Source organism: Lytechinus pictus, chromosome 1, assembly GCF_037042905.1.
Source record: "Lytechinus pictus isolate F3 Inbred chromosome 1, Lp3.0, whole genome shotgun sequence".
Taxonomy (NCBI): domain Eukaryota; kingdom Metazoa; phylum Echinodermata; class Echinoidea; order Temnopleuroida; family Toxopneustidae; genus Lytechinus; species Lytechinus pictus.
The window spans coordinates 11,987,867-12,006,533 of NC_087245.1; the positions used below are offsets into that span (position 1 = coordinate 11,987,867).

Here is an 18,667-nt window from a genome sequence, read left to right on the forward strand (position 1 = left end):
AAACCAGCAAAAAGTCTTCAAGATTCCTTGTATGGCAAATGTGTATATATTCTTGCCTTGCATTAAAAGTTTGGATGAAATGCTTTCACACCTGAAATATATCTTTGACCCTGGAGAAATTCCTGCAAAAATTCTTCTGATTAAAAAAGGTACCTACGAATTTAGGCTATTTTCCTCTAGGGATATTAACAGTTCTCTGCTTTCACACTTCCAAGATACCTGATATTTTCAAATTTGGGTAGAATTCTAAATTAGTAAAATTATAAATGATGAGGCTGGTATGGAAGGAGCTATTGAGCCTTCTCACTGAATGTTTTGGGGATGTCCAGATTACAGGACAGACATCCCCCGGAGGGTAAACTGGGAAAGACTGATAGCCTTAAGACTGTTTTATGCCTATTCATCACCTTACCAATTACCTGTTTCATTAGGATAACACATTGACATATATTTAAACCAGACGCGGGCAGCAAAGTCTCGTTAATGAAGGGGAACGGCAGAACCGCTGTTTATAACTTCCTTTGTAAAATTTTGTTTGAAGACTCAACATGAGGTCTGGGTTAAGGATAATCCTATGTTTGAGGGAAAAAAGTACTTTCATATTGATAGAAATTATTAGAAATTCACATTATCAGTACCTTAGGGATAGGTAACTTCTGCTGGATCTTAGGAAGCTTCCTTGTGGATGAAGAATTCAAACGACACATTGGTCATTGTGAAGATTTGAATTGAATTGGGAATTGTATTGAATTTAATTGGATTGGGACTCTGATGAAATTACATTGGGGGATATTGGGAATTGAATTGGGAATTAAATTAAATTGGAATATATTGTGAATCATATTGAATTGAATTCAAAGTGAATTGAAGTGGGAATTAAATTGAATTTAGCTGGCGGTTGAATATAAAATTAACATGATAACAAGTTAACGACCGTTCATGACAATGGCAAATAAAAACCATACAGTACATAAATAACAATAGCACCCTACAGTAAGCCTAAATTCAACCAATCTTGAATAATCGCTTTAGAGTTGGTGCTAATTTCATAAGGCTTGATTCACCTTACCATGACCCAACAGTTTTAGGGAAAGAATCCCCATAGAGGTTTGAAGAGATCTTGGGGTATAGAGTTGAACCTCCCACTGAAATGCTGTGACCCCCAGTGATGCAAGATCCCTACTCCATAAAGAAAGTTTGAAGGGATCTGGGGGTGTAGAGTTGACCCCCCCCCCCCTGCCCCACTGAAATGCTGTGACCCTCAGTGATGCGAGATTCCTCCTACTCCTTAAAAAATATAAATGAATCCTGGTTTACCTTCATTTTTTAGTTTCAGTTAGGGTATATTTTAAAGGTAGGGATGAATAAGTTAGTTATTACACTATTCATCGAAGGGGGGGGGGGGTGGGGGAGGGGCTGTCATAAAGCTCTGCTGGTAGCCACTCTGGTATTCATTCTAAAATCCTTGATATTTAGATTGTATGTATTTGCTTCTTATGATTCAAAACTCACAGTATGGAAGCTTCTCAGAATCTTGTAATTTGTCATGTTTTCATAATCTTCTTCCTTTTTTTATCTTCCTTTGTCAGGTTTGATCCACGTTGGTGACAAGGTTCAGGAGGTGAACGGGATACCTGTGAAGGGGAGAGACCCAGAGGAAGTGACCCATTTCTTGGTGAGTGTCTGATAACTCTAAGAGATAGAGGGCTCTGTCACCGGACGGAGAGTTACTCAATCTTGACGACTCACAATACAAACAAATGTCTCTAACCCTCCCAAGGACAGGAGGATGATCATGATGAAGCTTCTTTTGTTTTGGGGGGCAACATCTCCTTCCAGCCCCCCCCCCCTCCCCTCCTCCTTACTTCCCATAACTTCCCTCCTATCTTTCCATTGCTTGGTTAGGGTCTTATTCATTTCCCCGAACAATTATTCTGGCATTTATTGAAGGAAATCCATACAATACCGATTCTTCAAGCCTCAATATAAAAGCCTGTATTATTTAAGTTTTAGTAATTTTGAAAATGACCTCTAAAGTATGATTTTAGTGTTGGTAAAATGAAAATTAAAAAAAAATCATAAACATATGTTGTGTGAAAGATTCAACTTAAAATCCATCAAGTATGGACGAGAACACAAATTTTGGCATCCAATCTTTGTATATCTTTCTGATAATCGTTCAAAAGGCCTTTAGAGAGCATGCTATATCAATTAATGCTATATCAGTTAATGGCAATATCCAAATTTCTATTAGAAAAAAAATTGATCACGTGGTCTTTACACTTTTGTATTTTTGGAATATGCAAATGGAAGTCAAATATGAATTATGTTATTGAAACCATGGCTAAAATTCATCCAAAGCCAACTGAGTCCATGTTTTGTCCAAAGAGAATGGGGAAGAATTGAGGGAAATACAGTGTATGCTGAGTTGGGTAGACTGTGTATTGGAGCAATGGCACAAACATTCATAGGCCAGCATAAGTCTGACATCTCAGGATATGGTTTACTGCACTTCTGTTTGACCTTAGATTATAACTTGAACATATTTAATAAAATGAGATCAGACAGGTATAAGGGGTGAAGATCATTTAAAGAGAATTATATATAGCAGTCTTAAACTGAAGTCTATGCTGAATTGAGAACCTGTGAAGAATGTTCAGTAGTGGTGGAGTATGAGTGTACTTAGGCTGTGAACAGATAAGACATGGAGAGTGGTTTTGAAGCAGGTGAAGATGATTGATGTTCTTAGTTGTAGCATCATAAAATGTATTGATGATACATGTACATAAAATATGACTGTATTATGGTTTGAGCCCTACAGAAGCTATTGTTTCCTATGCTATATTTCAAAAGGTAAAAATGGACTGTAATATTTTGGTTAGGCATCTGAATAGTCTTTTGCTTGCCTTAGTGTCAAACACCCCAAGAGGTCATTATGCTGGTGTTAATCATAAAAATGGAATGAATTAAAAAGATACACAGAGTGAAATTCTTATTGACACAAGCAAGGTAGATATCCGCTCATATCCTTTGAAACAGCTGAAACCATGGCCCCAGAGAAACTAGTTTAATTAATTTCATTTGGAGCTGTGTGACGACTTTTCCAGTGGGGAAGAAGAGATATTAAAGTAGAACAGTATGTTTTCGAGGAGACCGGAGGGATTGGATGTCCCATGAAGGAGAGTATCAGTTCTGACAATGATTCATAAGACTAACAACAGAGAAGGGGGAAAGGGCTTGAGAGGAAAAGCCAGGTGTTTGTGATTGGGTAGGGTTGCAGGCTAGGACTATCTTGGGACCATTGGTAGTAATCGCTGGCATCCTCTCCCCCACCCTTTCTAAAGAGATGATCTTCAACTTGCTTTTGTCCGAGCACTCCACCATCTTGGACGTGTGTCAAGTTCCATGCTTCGGTTGCAACAGAGACTGGAGAATAGAGTAGCACTTGTTTATTAAAAAAGAATTGTTTGTTTGGTTGGGTTTTAAAATGAGAATGTAACTGTTCTCTTTAAAAGACACAATTTTGCACTCTTTATCCCCAGAAATGTCACAATACTGTAGGTTAATAGATGAAGATCTTTTTTTCAGAAAGAAGAAATACTGTTTCATCCCCCTTGAAAAATACCCTTTCCTGCCCTCAATTTAAATGCCTTTTGGCAAGTATATGGCAACCCTGGCTGCAATATTACTAATATTGTTTGACCATTATTTGTGCACATTCCCTTCTTACAAATATTTAGCTTGAAGAAAGTCTTTAATGTGACCAATACACAACCATGTGAGGGTCCTTTTTGCATGATTGATATGCTATTTTAAAGACTGACTATCTTTAGTTAGGTCCATGGTTTTGGTATGAATTACATGTATGCTTAGACCATTATTCTAAAATCTTAAAAATGTGTTTAATAAATATGTCATTTTCTTTTATGAAAATTTGAATTTCTTCATTGCTTTGCTTCAGCACACTCCATTGCCCTTTATGAAATATTATAATTATTATAAAGCAAGATGTAACATGTAAGTTCTAAGGTTTTTGTCCAATTCCATGCTTGAAATTGTGGAGCAGATTGATCCCAAGAGAGAGACAGAAAAAATATCTAGTACCTGGTTGTTTGTGTTTTACTTTATTCTGATTGTAAACTTTTGCTATGATGTTATTCCAGTAATGAATCAATGAATCAGTAAATTCAATCTTGAAAATGAAGAATCTCCGAAACAAAACTTATTATTGGTACTTGCACCATCTGTACACAAGAGATTCACAAGAAAAGTAATAATCTTCCAGTAACTTCATAGTTAATGAATAAACCCTACCTACTTATAAAGGACAAGTCCACCCCAACAAAAAGTTGATTCGAATAAAAAGAGAAAAATCCACCAAGCATAACACTGAAAATTTCATCGAAATCGGATGTAAAATAAGATAAGTTATGACATTTTAAAATTTCGCTTAATGTCACAAAACAGTTATATTCACATCCTTGTCGGTATGCAAATGAGGAGACTGATGACATCACTCACTATTTCTTTTTAATTTTATTATATGAAATATTCCAATTTTCTCCCTTGTCGTGTAAAACAACGATTAATTCCTCCCTGAACATGTGCAATTAGCATTAATACTATATGGTTCAATCAAGTTGGTCCTTATTGTCAAATCTGTAAAAATTTGAAATATTGTTTTAAAAATTCAAACAATAAAAAACAAACAAAATAGTGAGTGATGGACATCGATGTCTCATGTGCATGTCACTGAGTTGTGCATATCACTGTTTTGTGAAAAATAAGCGAAACTTTGAAATGTCATATCTCTCTTATTTTACATTCGGTTTTGATGATATTTTAATAATAATAATAATAATATAGAGTATTTCTAAAGCGCCAAATCCACATTGATTATGTGCTCAAGGCGCATAATGATTGTTTGATTTTTCTCTATTTATTCAAAAACATTTTTCTGGGTTTTTTTCTGGGGTGGACTTGACCTTTAATGATATCAGATGACATCCTGTAAAAAAATGGTGTCATTTATTGAATTTCAAAATTTTGATGGGTTTAAAAATGACAGAACTCCACAATGCATTTATAAGGAAGTGAAAACAGTAATTATCATTTGTGTCAATGTTTGTAAATATACAGGATGAATGGTAATAATCAAACCACATATTTAGATCAAACCAACCACTTAATAGCAGTTCAGACAATTTTTGTTTCCTTTTAAAATGACTAACATACCACATTGTAAACAGTTGAAAATACAATGGAATGCAATAGTGCCAAGCAATGATTCCTACATGTATATTTCTTATTAAAAGAAAAAGTCCATCCTGGCTTCAACTTGGTTCATAAAAAAAATAGAAAAAGTTATCATTGAATTTTTACAGTCTATGATAAAAACATCAAAAGTTCTGATTTTTTAAAAATATTTTTATTTTGTAATGTCACATAATGTGATGTACCAAGTACTAAAGTTACATGAATTGCATTTTTTTTATTTAAAAAAGAAAGGATTAATATTATCTGCATGACACACATTGCTTCATACAAATTTCTATGGAAAAATACTCCTTAATCATTATACATGTACATGTAAGTTATTTCAAAAGACAATTATGGTCCACATCATATGGGGAGCAGCTGGCTTTCATCATCACCAAATTGATATTTTAAATATTCATAACTCTGCATGAAAAGCTCATTCGATGGATTTTCAGCAAACCCATATTCTGCTTTTATAATAATCCACATGACACCGGTGGATTTTCTCCTTCAATACAACATTTTCATCAAATTAAATGCATGAATTATAGATCATCAAAAGTAAATGATAATTTTTTTCCCCTGAAAGGTATTTTCGCTATGCGTGTAAATGAGCCTCGTAAACTGCCGATGTTGATTGAATCTTATCCCTTAATTTTCACCTTAATTACTAGTCTCCTAAACCCCAGGGGGAATGCTTCTCCTTTCCACTTAAAAAGACACTCATCAGGTTATACCCTTGTCTATAGTTAATTTAATTTTTAGTCAAGGAGGAGGGGTGCCCAATCAACCCTGCCCTCTTTGTTGACAGCCCCCTCTTGAGTCGAGCCATCTTGAAATCTAATCGACAGCTTGTCACTTTTCATAGGAATAGACCACCGATCATATATCAGATATGATCATCATGATCATTATTCACTATGAAATTTGTCAAGAACTATTCAGTGTAAGGTGTATGGGATACATATAACCACTGGGATGTTTATTCTCTATCTTGTTAGGAAAATAACTTTTTTGTTTGACTGACTAGATAATCTATCAATTGATCATCTATCCAAATCCTAGCTTTCAATCTAAAAAAAATTAAACTGCCCTGCTATATCAAACAAAATAATTTCCTATCATAACCATATCTGGATTTTGTTTCACTCCTGAAAATGTCTATTTTTTGAGAAACATGGCTTTGTTGACCAAGGATTGATAGTCTGTAAAGAATGAAAAATTGACCTAACCACATCTTCGAAATGATTGGAGTCTTCTCTCAGCCATCCTTAAATTGTACAAGGTCTGTTGATTATCTATTCAGGAGACAACAGGACATGTTGTGAGATGTTTGATACTTCAACTTCTAAAAGAAAAAGAAAACTAGACCAACAACAGCACGGCAGTTGTGTGTGTGAGTTGGTGGGTGTATGGTGTCCTGAAATGAAACGGCCGAGAATCACAACAATATGTCAGTGGAAATTCAATTTTAGGAGTCGGGAACCCCTCAGGAAATTGGTTGGATTTCACTTTCATTTCTCTTTTTGATTTGGAGAATTCACCCCCTCCCTCAATTTCAAGTTCTGTTGAAAGGGGCACAACAGTTGCCTCGGATGAAAATCATCTGAACATCCAGGGTTTCTGAATTTAGGTATTTTCCCTTTTGTTGTTGTTGACTTTGGAAGAAAAGATTTTTTTTCAAATGCTTTCTTGACTAGATAAGCAATATGAGGAAAGCAATAAATATTTTTAAATTTGCAAATTTTGTTTTGGTTTTCCATTTCAAATTCCAAATTATTTTCATTAATATGTAACCTTGAGGACGTAATTTGTAGAAGATGATGTAATGTGGTTTTTTAGATGAGCCGATACAAGTGGGTGGAAGTTGTTTATTCTAATTTTTAATCTCCAACTGCAACTACTTTACAGGAAATTACCTCTGACATTGAAATACTCCAGGATATTTTGCCAATCCGCCTGCAGTCAGGGGAATTGGTTTGTCTCATGATTTTTTTTTAGATATGAATGCATTCTGATTCCATTGTTGTATCTTTGAATTTCACATTTGCATTAAATTCTGATGATTTTTATAACATGTGCATAATGCATTACCAGGCAGGTCATGTTTAAATCCATGAAGGAATTTTTAAATCCAGGACCCTTAATAATAAAGCTTCTTTCATTTTTTTTCTGACATTCAAAATGAAAATTCACCAGCCAATTTAAATAGTCTCATGTTCTCTGTATAAAGCGCAATGCATTAAGTTGCAGTGCGGTATAAGTAATTTCTTTGAATCTTATTGAAATTTGATCTAAGTTTACAATATTCTCTTTTTGCATTCTTGACATGGTCATTTTATAAGCTCCTGATTTTCAATTGATACTATATTTGCTTTAAAATTCAATTTTTTTTTTACTAAAGAATGAAAATGGAATAGTATGAAATTAATCTTGATCATTTTAAATCTCAGTATAGAAAAAAAAGTAGAATCCTCTTTGAAAAGATTAACACTTGTTGGGATATTCCATTTACAACTTCAAAATAATGATCATTGGAAAATTGCATCATTTGAAAAGATAGCAAGGCTTTCAGGGCTGTTTTACTACAAGATATTTACCACTTATATCCACACCTAAATATGTAGCTGAAAGTGGAATATCACTCACTAACTTTTTATTCTATGTTTAGGGATATGCTACCGTATAGTAATCAAGGAGATTATGTGTTGAATACCATATTGTTACCATGGCGACAAAACCTTATACCTCTAAATGTATGTAAATGCTTTCAGATTCAAAAAAGGAAGCTGCCATTACACTGCTTCTAATCACAAAGTCTTCCATTTTACAAGGCATAATGACTTGTTATATGCGATCAAAAGCATGGATTTCAACAGAATATCACCTCATAATAGTTATGAAAATGAATATATTCCAATCATATTAATGTGCACATGATGTATACATGTACATCTATATTTTTTTAAAACTTGAATTGAACATTGAAGCATGGTTTAGATAGATTTCATCATGTCTATAAACGTGATGTGTGGTACTGTAGTGGAGTGGTTGATATTGCTAGATGATGTTGTGTTCAAATGTGAAATGTACCAGCTTTTGTGGAGTGGTTACATGATGTTTGGTACTTTTAGAAGAGTAGGTTATAAGATGTTGTGTTTGACTCACTGACGGGAGGGTCAGATGTTAAGTTTAAGGAGGTGTGTCTAGTCATAGAGGTACAAAGAATGCCATTGGGAATACCCTAGGCAGCCCTACCCAACTATTCACCGCCTCATAAAACTTGGCCGGTCCCATCTTGTTTATATTTCTTCTTCATCTTGAACACTCATCTCCACGCTTCCTGGCATAAATAGCAAATTTCCCTCGGATTGTTGGTTAGAATAAAGGAATAAAAGGAGAAGAAACCATCTGATTTACCTTGAAATCGACCAGATTTGATCTGCGATATCTTTAGACATTATGTCAGATGGAGAATCCTTGTTTTCAGCACAAATGTCATTTATTGAATTGTTTTTATGTTGTTTAAAATTTAGTTTAGAAAGATCATGGTTTTGAGCTTCCCTTTTTATAAGATCTAAAGATTCTTAACATCATCACTTCTTGGGATTGAAAGTGTTGTGCTACATGAAACATGATCTAGACAAGACTTTCACTTTTTCTGATATCTTGTGAACTGCTGATGCCTTTGGCACACAGGGGCAGCACCAGGGTAGCCTACTAGTATTTTGTTTGGGGTGGCAATGAGACCTATTGGTGACGTCACTTTTGTTCTCAATTGAAGAATAGATTATCATAGAGTAATATGACGAGAAACTCTCTCTTTAAATACTTTTTCCCTTTTGACTCCCATTTTCAACCCTCTTTCTTATTACTTGAAAAATCACAGAGGGTGAGGGTGACCACCCTCTTCCCCCCATGACGCTGGTCCAGAAAGCAGGGATATATTTGAAGGTTTTAACCATAAATGTTTATTGAGATCTGAATCAAAGTAGTCTGATTTTTCACATAACTGAAGCTCCTGATGATACTTTTGACTCTGACTTTTTACTAGGGTGCCATCTTTATATAGCTTCCATATGCAACATGCTTTATGCAGCTCATATTTTTTACAGAGTTACATAAGTCATGATAGTTATGTTATAGTTAATGTATTTTAGTCTTACGAGTGGCATGCTTCCATATCTGCCGACTCACCTCTCTTTTTTATATTCTTTGCTCATCTGAAGTAGTGTCTTGGCCTGAAGGACAGGATTCTGTCACAGAAATTTACCATGGCAATAGTGAACAGCCAAAAAAAAGAAAAATTCTGGATGTAATGGCAAATTAACCATAAGAACTTAAAAGTATTTTTTTAATGGACATGGGCCCTTGTTCATGTGTGGTTGGGGGGGGGGGGTTGGGGGGAAAAGTGTTGAAACTTTTTTCCCCTTTTTTTAAACCTATTCTTGTTTATTTTTTATTTTTCATTATTTGTTTTATTTTCCCCGTTTTAATTATTCCATGTTTGTATTATATGATTTTAAAATTTTAATGTTGTTGACATTGGTAAAAATGTATTCTTTGTGACTATAATGATGATAATGGGGATTGATAGTGATAATGATAATATTATCAGTAATACTTGTTCATAAAATAGACATGCTTAAGAGGCTCTTTTCTGTAATTTCCATTAATATGTTTTCCTTATATTTCCATTTTCTCTAGGCTTCCCTGGACGGATCCATCACATTCAAGTTAATACCAGCTGATAATGATACAAAGAAGATCGCACACAATAGTCAGGTACAACATGCACTGATCATACAGAGTTTTATTTACTGTTAGTAGTACAGATGTAGATTTTAGCAGGGAGGATGTAGGAGGGAGAAACAGTATGCTCACCAAACCTCACAATTTTTCTGAGATTTGGGCAAACCCAGCAAAGAGTAAAGATTTTTTTTATAGCTCTTTTGACATCCCTATTTTTCCTAATACTTTTGCCTTCATTCAGGCCTATTGAAAATTATGTTATTTTATAATTGTTTTGAAAAAATATCTCTATTTTCAGTTCGGAAGGTTTAGGAGATCTGATGCTGTATGAGCAAACAGTGTTTTATGTGCACATTGGAAGTGGTATCAATATAGTTACTAAATTTACTAATTTACCAAATTTAGAATCTCAAATATTTTCGAGAGTATTATTATTGCTACCATTACACTATTTGGTTGTGAAATAAAGAGCATACATGTATCAAACTCTTTAACATGAATGGCATGCTGAAAGGAATGAATATGCTTAATAAGGTACACCATTTTGTTTTAAAAAATATTGAAAATTATTATAGAATGGCATTTTTTGTATAGCCAGCATGATGATTTTAACACTTTTATCATAATGATGGGTTTAATTTGAGTTTGACGCAGTTTATTATTATTAATTAAAACATATGTATGCCATTTGAGATTGTTTAAAATCAAGAACTCACAAGCACGACACATCATTTACTAACACATGTTCTGATTAGCAATCACTTATATACAGTGCATGGAGAATATTGGTTTATAGTGTTTCACCACTTGCCTATCATGTTGAAAACTGCACAGTTAGTTACGAACAACTTGAGATTCACTATTACATGTTGTAAACCTTGGAAACAAAATTGTCCATAGTATTGAGGCAGATAAAGGATTTAATGAATGAGGGGCCAAAACTCTTGTTGATTTCTGAAAAGCAAAGTTTAAGAAATGTTCTCAATCCTTAAAATGATGAACTGCATCCAAATCTGACAAGTAGAAAAATTGAAAAAGTTATCACTTTAAAAATGGAAGGTTCAGTGCCAATTTTGGTAGAAATAGGGATGTGTACCCCCTCCCTGATCTGCACCTGACTTAATGAAAAATATTCTTGCAATTTTAACTTTGATGAACTTGATGAAACAAAGGTGTACAGATGTTTAAACAAACTGGGTAATTTTGTGAAATATGCACCTAATAGACACAACAACAAGCATTTTCATTACTTTTTTTAATTGAGCAAGTAATTGAATTGTATATCCCCAAAACATGAGTAATATTAATTATTGCTCAGTCCTTCTAAGCCATATGCTTATCTAACTTTTGGAAACTCCCCTGTATGAACAAAAAAATACTAAAAATACTAAAAAGTTTGATGGTAAGATATGAGCAGTCCCACACCTCCAAACATAGAATTCACAAATCCCCATAGTTAACTCACATGCATGTGTATGCTCACTTACATTTGTATGATTTGATTTCATGTAATCTTCACTCATTTGCATGTGACAAAGCAGAGCCAAGTCACTACCACACCCCTACCTCCCTTTGGAGCCTCTGTTGCATCCGGCTTCTTGATGGAAGACTTCACAGGGGCTGGTGATCCTGGAAAGGTTTGTAGTAGCAAGGTAGAAAGGGCACACTGACTTGTGATCCTTTTTAGGATGATTTTGATATGAAAATCAAAATTATCAAATTTTCCACTTTTTTATGGAAGTTATATCAGTTGTTTTAATTTGGAGTTATACAGGTACATGTAACTCTGCCAAAGTCTAATCGCTAGGGACAACAAAAATCTTATAAAATCTTCCTAAATTGGTTAAAAGGTTTCGCATAGTTTAAGTCTGAATAATTTCTTCGACTTTAAGCAATGATTTGACTTGTAGATGGTAGGCTTATGCAGACTTAAGTGTATTGCATTTTTTCCCTCTTTATTACTGTGCACACATTGGAGAATGAAAATTTGCTAGAAACAAAAGGATCTGTGTGTATTGGATTTGCTATCTCTCTCTAAGAAACGTAACACATACTCGTAATAACTCCCAGGAAATACCTATTATTCCGACCACCCTCTCCTCCAAATATTTTTCCAATAGACCGGTACTTACTGACAGAGTTGGAAAAAATATATTGTGCTTTTTTTCTCCTGTGGGTAATGTATATCAGATGGAATCAATTTGAGAAGGGATGCCAGAAAATTGATGATTGGTCATTGGTTGACAAGTCCTGGGGTAGTTGATTCTTTACCTAGTAATAGATAGGCCAAAGTCATCATGAAGAATTTGGGATAAGATGGTTTGACTTTCCGGTTATTTAGTGGAGCAATATCATTTTCATATTTACCTCTCACCTTATGAAATGTATTGTATTTTTTAGAATTAGTAGATAGTCTGGCTTCAATGCAGGTGAATCCATTTTTATCAGGTTAGACTGAGATTATGGCCTGCTACACCAGACTTTAGATTACTTATACATGCCACAGAGTTTAATAAAATTTGAACACATTATGAATTAACATGATTATGGTTTGAAAACATAATTTAAATTAGTGACTACTGCTGATGAAAAATAAACTTGGCATGATCATTATTAACATTAGTTGCTACTCATTTTATTGACAAAAGTTGTAGCATATTTTCACTTGTATTGTTACGGTATGAATGCATGCTATTCTAACAAATGAACTCACTAAAAAAGGAATGCTAAAGTACTAACATCTATATCAGCTGTCACTTACAAATTGTAGTCAGGTTTTATATCACTTGTCCGATCGATCGGTAAACACATTAAGGTTTTAAGACTGTTTGTCCAATTATTGTGATGTTTTGTCTTGTTGAGTGGGCTTTGAGGAAACCCTGTTATACAGATGGTATAGTAGCCATTGTTGCCCTCGATAGTATGCAGTTGTTTACATGTGAACTGGTATGCTCTACTGATGATTTTTCCCCATTTCCACATGTCAGGGTAGATAACATACACTCACATGCACACATGTAGTCAATTAGTCAACCTGTGATGTTATGGTAGATGGCAGAGGCGGATCCAGGATTTCATAAGGGGGGGTGGATGGCGAAAGAATGGGTCTCAAGACAAAACAAATTAATTTATCACCTTCTCGCTACAAAGGGAAAGGGGGTAATATCACTTCAAAAGGGGGACACTTGACTTCTCCAAAAACTGAGACACATGCCCTCTGTGCCCACAACACAGATCCTTGCCTGGAAGGTGAATGTATCTCATCATACTTCTAAATTGGCATAATATTCTCTTGGTTTTCTGAGGTATTATTCATCCATTATACATGTATTGTTCTATTCAAATCTCTATTGGTTCATTTTCGGGACTTGAAAGTTTTCTTTCAGGGGAGCGTTTCATCAATATTTTCATCCGACAAGTTGTCAGATCTGACATCTTTCCATGATTTTGATTGGCTGAGAGGCACTGTTCCTATGGTAACTGTCGGATAAAATGGGACTTGTCGGATAAAACGTCCGACAAGTCCTTTCATGAAACGCCCCCCAGATGTCACTTTTTAATTCTCAGAAATTTTATGAAAATCTGCTTTTTTGTTTTTGGGCTTTTCCATTGGAAAATTATAATACTTACATGAAACATTTGAAATAAACTCTATGAATAGATAAATATGACATCCAAAACAACTTGGTGTAACAAGTTCCATGATATGTATGAGCCTTGATGTAAGAAGTTATCATAGTGAAATCATTGATTTAATCAGGTGAAGATGAGAGCTCACTTTGACTACGACCCCTACAAGGATGAAATGAACCCATGTCCTGATGCTAGTCTATCATTCAGGAAAGGTGATATACTTCAGATAGTAGACCAAGGTGATCCTCATTGGTGGCAAGCTAAGAAGATAGGAGAGAAAGGATTACGGGCTGGACTCATTCCTGGTAGACAACTCCAAGAAAGGTAATGTTCAATGAGCCTGTGTAAAGATCATCGTCTATCTATTTGCATGTATTTAAATATTTACGTTTCCATTTTTATTTAAGGGGGGGGACTCTACATAAAAGATAGCTATTACTGGTGTCACATTACAATAAAAAAATGATATACGAAATTACAGGCAAAATAAACATTTTTATGGGTACTGTTATATCAAAAAGTCACATGGCTTACCACTGATTTCTAACACAACCAGATAAAAAAGATAAAGGGGGGTCATTATATATGTAGTGATCAAATTTTTTATTGCAATTCTGTCTTTAGATTCACCCATTTTATTAAACCGTTTGGTCTATTATCTTTCTGTCCAGTAAATTGATGTCAGGTTAACCCTATCTAGGCGGGGGTATTTTGGGATATTTTATGGTGCCGAAAATGGGCATGCAGTTTGTCTGGGACATAATCTACAAAATTATATTTTCATTGATTTCATCCAAATTGCTATTAATTGATTATGCTAATCTATGCATAGTTAGTATGTAAAATCACACTTTTTTCTCTACCTCCCCAAATAAAGCTCCACATGTTCTGATTTTTGGTGTAGAAACTCTTTGTGGTGTTCTTAGCAAATGTACGTGAAAAAATTTGTGATATCAGATCAATTTCTTATGTATTATTATTTTTTTTCAATTTCTTATGTATTTCTTTGTGTTTCGTTTTTTTTCCATGAACTTTGTTGGGGAATCTTTTGAGATCGTAAACAGCATAAAATTAATCCATTAAGACCTGCAAAACTAAAAATAATCATACATTTATGATTTTTTATTGAAAACACAATTTGCATTAACTTTGTACACAAAATCAAATTTTTTAGCCATTTTTGGTCTGACATGCACTTACGAAATGTTGCGTAATTTCTGATCCCTGTACCCAGGCATCGCAAATTTGGTCTTAAAAGATGCGCAAGACTTGAAAGTAAAAAGTCAGCGAGCAGCGCGGTCAAAAAATTTTGTGCAGCGAAAATATTGCGCAGATTGTTGAGGGGGGGCCTGGCCTGTTAATGGTCAAAATCTATTAGAATTTATTGATATGATATGATTGTACGCCATTTAAAAGCTTATTTAAACACTGTACTTTTATGTTGTATGAATTTAAATTGTCATGTCTACATGTAAAATAGTACAGTGTGGTCAAATAATTCCAAAGACAATGAATATTTCAATTATTTATTAAGTAACCACTTTCCATAAATTTTGCAGGAGGTTATCTAATCAGCGTTCCATCATAAATGGAAGTCTCGGCAGCAATTCATCTTTAGATTTATCGTTCAAAGAGAGTAGTAAGTATTGGTGACTTCAGACAGTATATACGATTGCAATGTACTCTGTTGAGTGATATGCAAATCGATGAATTAAAATGAATGTCATTCAACTACATTTATGTTGAGATATAATTATGATGTTTATGATTGTGCATTGGCTGTAAAATTCATTCCTTGCTTATTGAATTTTATGATTGACTTATAAAAGTGTGTAGATATTTTTATATATTTATTTTAAAATCCCAGTGTCTATTTTCTTCAATCAGTTAAATGAATTGACAACATATAACAAGTAGTTAATGTACTGTGGATATGTGAATAGATTAAAATGGGCTTATTTTTTATACACAGGTGATTAAAGAGCATTGTTTTGATGTAAGGATTAATAATTAATATGTTTTGTTTTTATTACAGGTGTAAGAATCAATGTAAGAAGTAGCTTCAGAACAAATAAAAGAAAGGTCAAGAAAGTAATGTATCTTGCTAAACAAAATGAAGGTAAGGAGGTACTTTCTTTGATTTTTATTTATGTTTTGCATTTGTCTCTGTCCCCTGTCATAATCATTTCCTTATTATTTTTTGCATTTTGGTTACCCTTTCATACTTTTATTGTAACTTTCTTTAAACAATATTTTAAAGCCAAAAGTATATCAGAGCAAAGTCATTTTGTATTTGATGATCCTCATTCATGTCACAATATGAATTGATATCAAGTTTGTCAGTGTGTACTGGGAAAGAAGAAGAAAGTGATTTGTCAAAGATCAAAAATCTATTTAGAATAACATCCAAATGAGGTGATTCAAAAGGAGAAAAGAACTGCTTAAAGTAGTATGGTATCAATGCACCGCTTTTTCATCAGGTATTGTCCTCAGGTTATGGGTGTGACCAGATTGACCACATAATTGCTGCAAAGCCCTTATCCCCTCCTTCCACTATGCCATGATTCATTCAGTGCATCCTTCATCTTCAACCAAAATGTGCCAAAATACAAATCCCTTATTTCCCATATATATGCCATTGTGTGGAATATGCAGTCATCTCATATTTACAGAGATAATCCATGTGAAGTGCACACATTTTCTTTCACAAATGAGTGCTAGAAGTATAAATATTTTGTCTTGCATTCATCACTATCACTCTTACATTTTAAACCCTTTCATTATTATTATCTTTCTTTACCTCAGATTATGACAATGAAGAAGTATTAACATATGAAGAGGTAGCATTATACAAACCACCTGCATCAAGACCAAGGCCCATCGTTATTATTGGTAAGACTAGGGAAATATTTCATAAACACTACTTTGCCTTAGAAATGTAACCCCCTCCCCCCCCCCCCACCCACCCTAAAGAATGCTGGTGGCCTCATTTCCCAATGGATTTCTTTTAGACTCGCCATTGATGTTTATTTTGCTATATAATCTCCAAACCTGTAACTTTGGTGGTGCTGCCCCCAGAGTCATTTCTTCTTTAAGGTCATATGAGTCCAAGCCTTCTGTTAATTGGTGGAAGGAGATGGGGGTGTCGGGGGGGACATGTTCATGTTGTGCAGTAATGCACATTTTCTTGGTCTTGATATTGTTATTGATATAAATTGTTTTCCTTCTTTGACTTAAATGTTTCAGTAGGTCTGAATGATCTTTTAATGATCTTTTAATCTATTATCTCTTTCTTAGGTCCTCCTGGTGTTGGTCGCAATGAATTAAAGCGGAGACTCATCGCTTGTGACCCAGATACTTTTGGCAGTGCAATTCCCCGTAAGTACAATATCTTGCTTACTATATCTGGGCACCATAATGCAGTGCTTGTCTAACAACTTTTCCATGCAGTTCGTGATAAATGTTCATGCAGCATAAGTAGTGTGAACAATACAGGAACCAGTAAACTCTCTTGCTGGACACCACCCTAAATAAATGATCAAGTACATGTTACCATCATACTATTTTATTGGAGTAAGGTGTTCGTAATTGAAATACTGAATAAGGTGACATTTAAAAAATATGTCGCAGAGTCTCTTTTCTATGAAACCCATTTTTTGTAAATTTTTGTTTTCCTTTTGTTCTTCCCATCCTAGACACATCCCGCCCTAAACGGATTATGGAGGAGGACGGGATGGAGTATTATTTTGTCTCCAGGGAGGTGATGGATAAAGCAGTAGAATCAAACCGTCTCATAGAGTACGGGGAGTATAAAGGTCATATGTATGGCACCAGTATCCTAGCAACTAAGAGGGTCATTGATGAGGGTCAAACCTGTCTTCTCTGTGTTCATCCTCAGGTGAGAAGAAATATCTGTCTCTATGTTCCCCATGATAATTGCTTGAGTGGAAAGAATCTGCACATTAAACCATTCATTAAACCTAACACCAAACCTAACCCTAACATGTATTTTTAGAATTTATACTGAAGGGCATAAAATGACCATACTTTTGTACGTCTGTCCCCCATTTTTCTCAAGTCTTACTTCACTTCATAAACTGACCAAGTCATGGTCATTTGAGAGCATTACAGACTGTCAAAAGAACAAGAAATCAGAGACAGAAAATTTCATGAAGGTCCTGCATATAGGGTGCCGGATGTACATGTTTTATGGAAGCTATATTGTTGCAGGAGCAAATGACTTGTTATCCTGATTTTCTTTTCATCAGTTGAAAATTACACTTTCTAACAAGTATCTCTATTGAATGCATTTTCAGTGTGAACATGAATGAAAGTTACATGGCAATCATAAACACATATACATGTTAAGTATTTTTTTATGGTAAGTTTTACTTCACAATATATGATCTCACCCACAGTTGTATGAACAGTGTAAACATGAATGAAGTTACACTGCAATCATAAGTACATAATAATAATAATTACTTCTTATAAAGCGCTTTTTCAAAAGTTACAAAGCGCTGTACAAATCACAAGACAAATACAATCAGTGAAAACTTAAAACAATGAAATGAAACACAACTTGAAATATATTAAACATGTTAAAACAAATGAAATGTAAGCATCTTCTTAAACATATCAATAGAAGAACATTGTCTAAGTTTATGAGGTAATCTATTTCAATATTTTGGGGCAAACACAGAAAATTGTAGGTGTAATTTTTTTCATGGTAAGTATTACTCATATGATCTAACCCATAATTAAGTTGGATCTTCCAATTATCCTGTTTGTTATTTGTGTGATTTTGATGTAGGCCTTGAGGATCTTAAAGCAGTCTGAGCTGAAACCCTATGTAATATACATCAAGCCTCCATCAATAGATGTCCTTAGAGCTACAAGAATGTCCCGTAAAGCTATGGTCACCATGAAGAAATCACACACAAGACCGTTTGCAGTAAGTAGTTCCAAAGATATCTATTTGTTTTCTTTCGTTTAAAAATATATATTTACATTTATGGTTACC

The 18,667-nt window shown here is 34.3% G+C and overlaps 1 protein-coding gene across 3 annotated transcripts in view; it reads left to right on the plus strand.

The window, feature by feature from the left end:
- The window catches only part of LOC129257447 (MAGUK p55 subfamily member 7-like), a 42,040-nt gene that overhangs the window by 18,533 nt on the left and 4,840 nt on the right, over nt 1–18,667 (plus strand). Inside the window, exons 6-15 of one of the 3 annotated variants that reach the window (XM_054895770.2) lie at nt 1,590–1,675; nt 9,967–10,044; nt 11,550–11,648; nt 13,772–13,968; nt 15,204–15,283; nt 15,680–15,763; nt 16,450–16,536; nt 16,942–17,022; nt 17,340–17,542; nt 18,458–18,598. In XM_054895770.2, the coding sequence (XP_054751745.1) occupies nt 1,590–1,675; nt 9,967–10,044; nt 11,550–11,648; nt 13,772–13,968; nt 15,204–15,283; nt 15,680–15,763; nt 16,450–16,536; nt 16,942–17,022; nt 17,340–17,542; nt 18,458–18,598 (1,136 nt within the window). The remainder of the gene's footprint in view (nt 1–1,589; nt 1,676–9,966; nt 10,045–11,549; nt 11,649–13,771; nt 13,969–15,203; nt 15,284–15,679; nt 15,764–16,449; nt 16,537–16,941; nt 17,023–17,339; nt 17,543–18,457; nt 18,599–18,667) is intronic. The other 2 variants (XM_054895778.2, XM_054895785.2) reach the window with 2 other exon arrangements.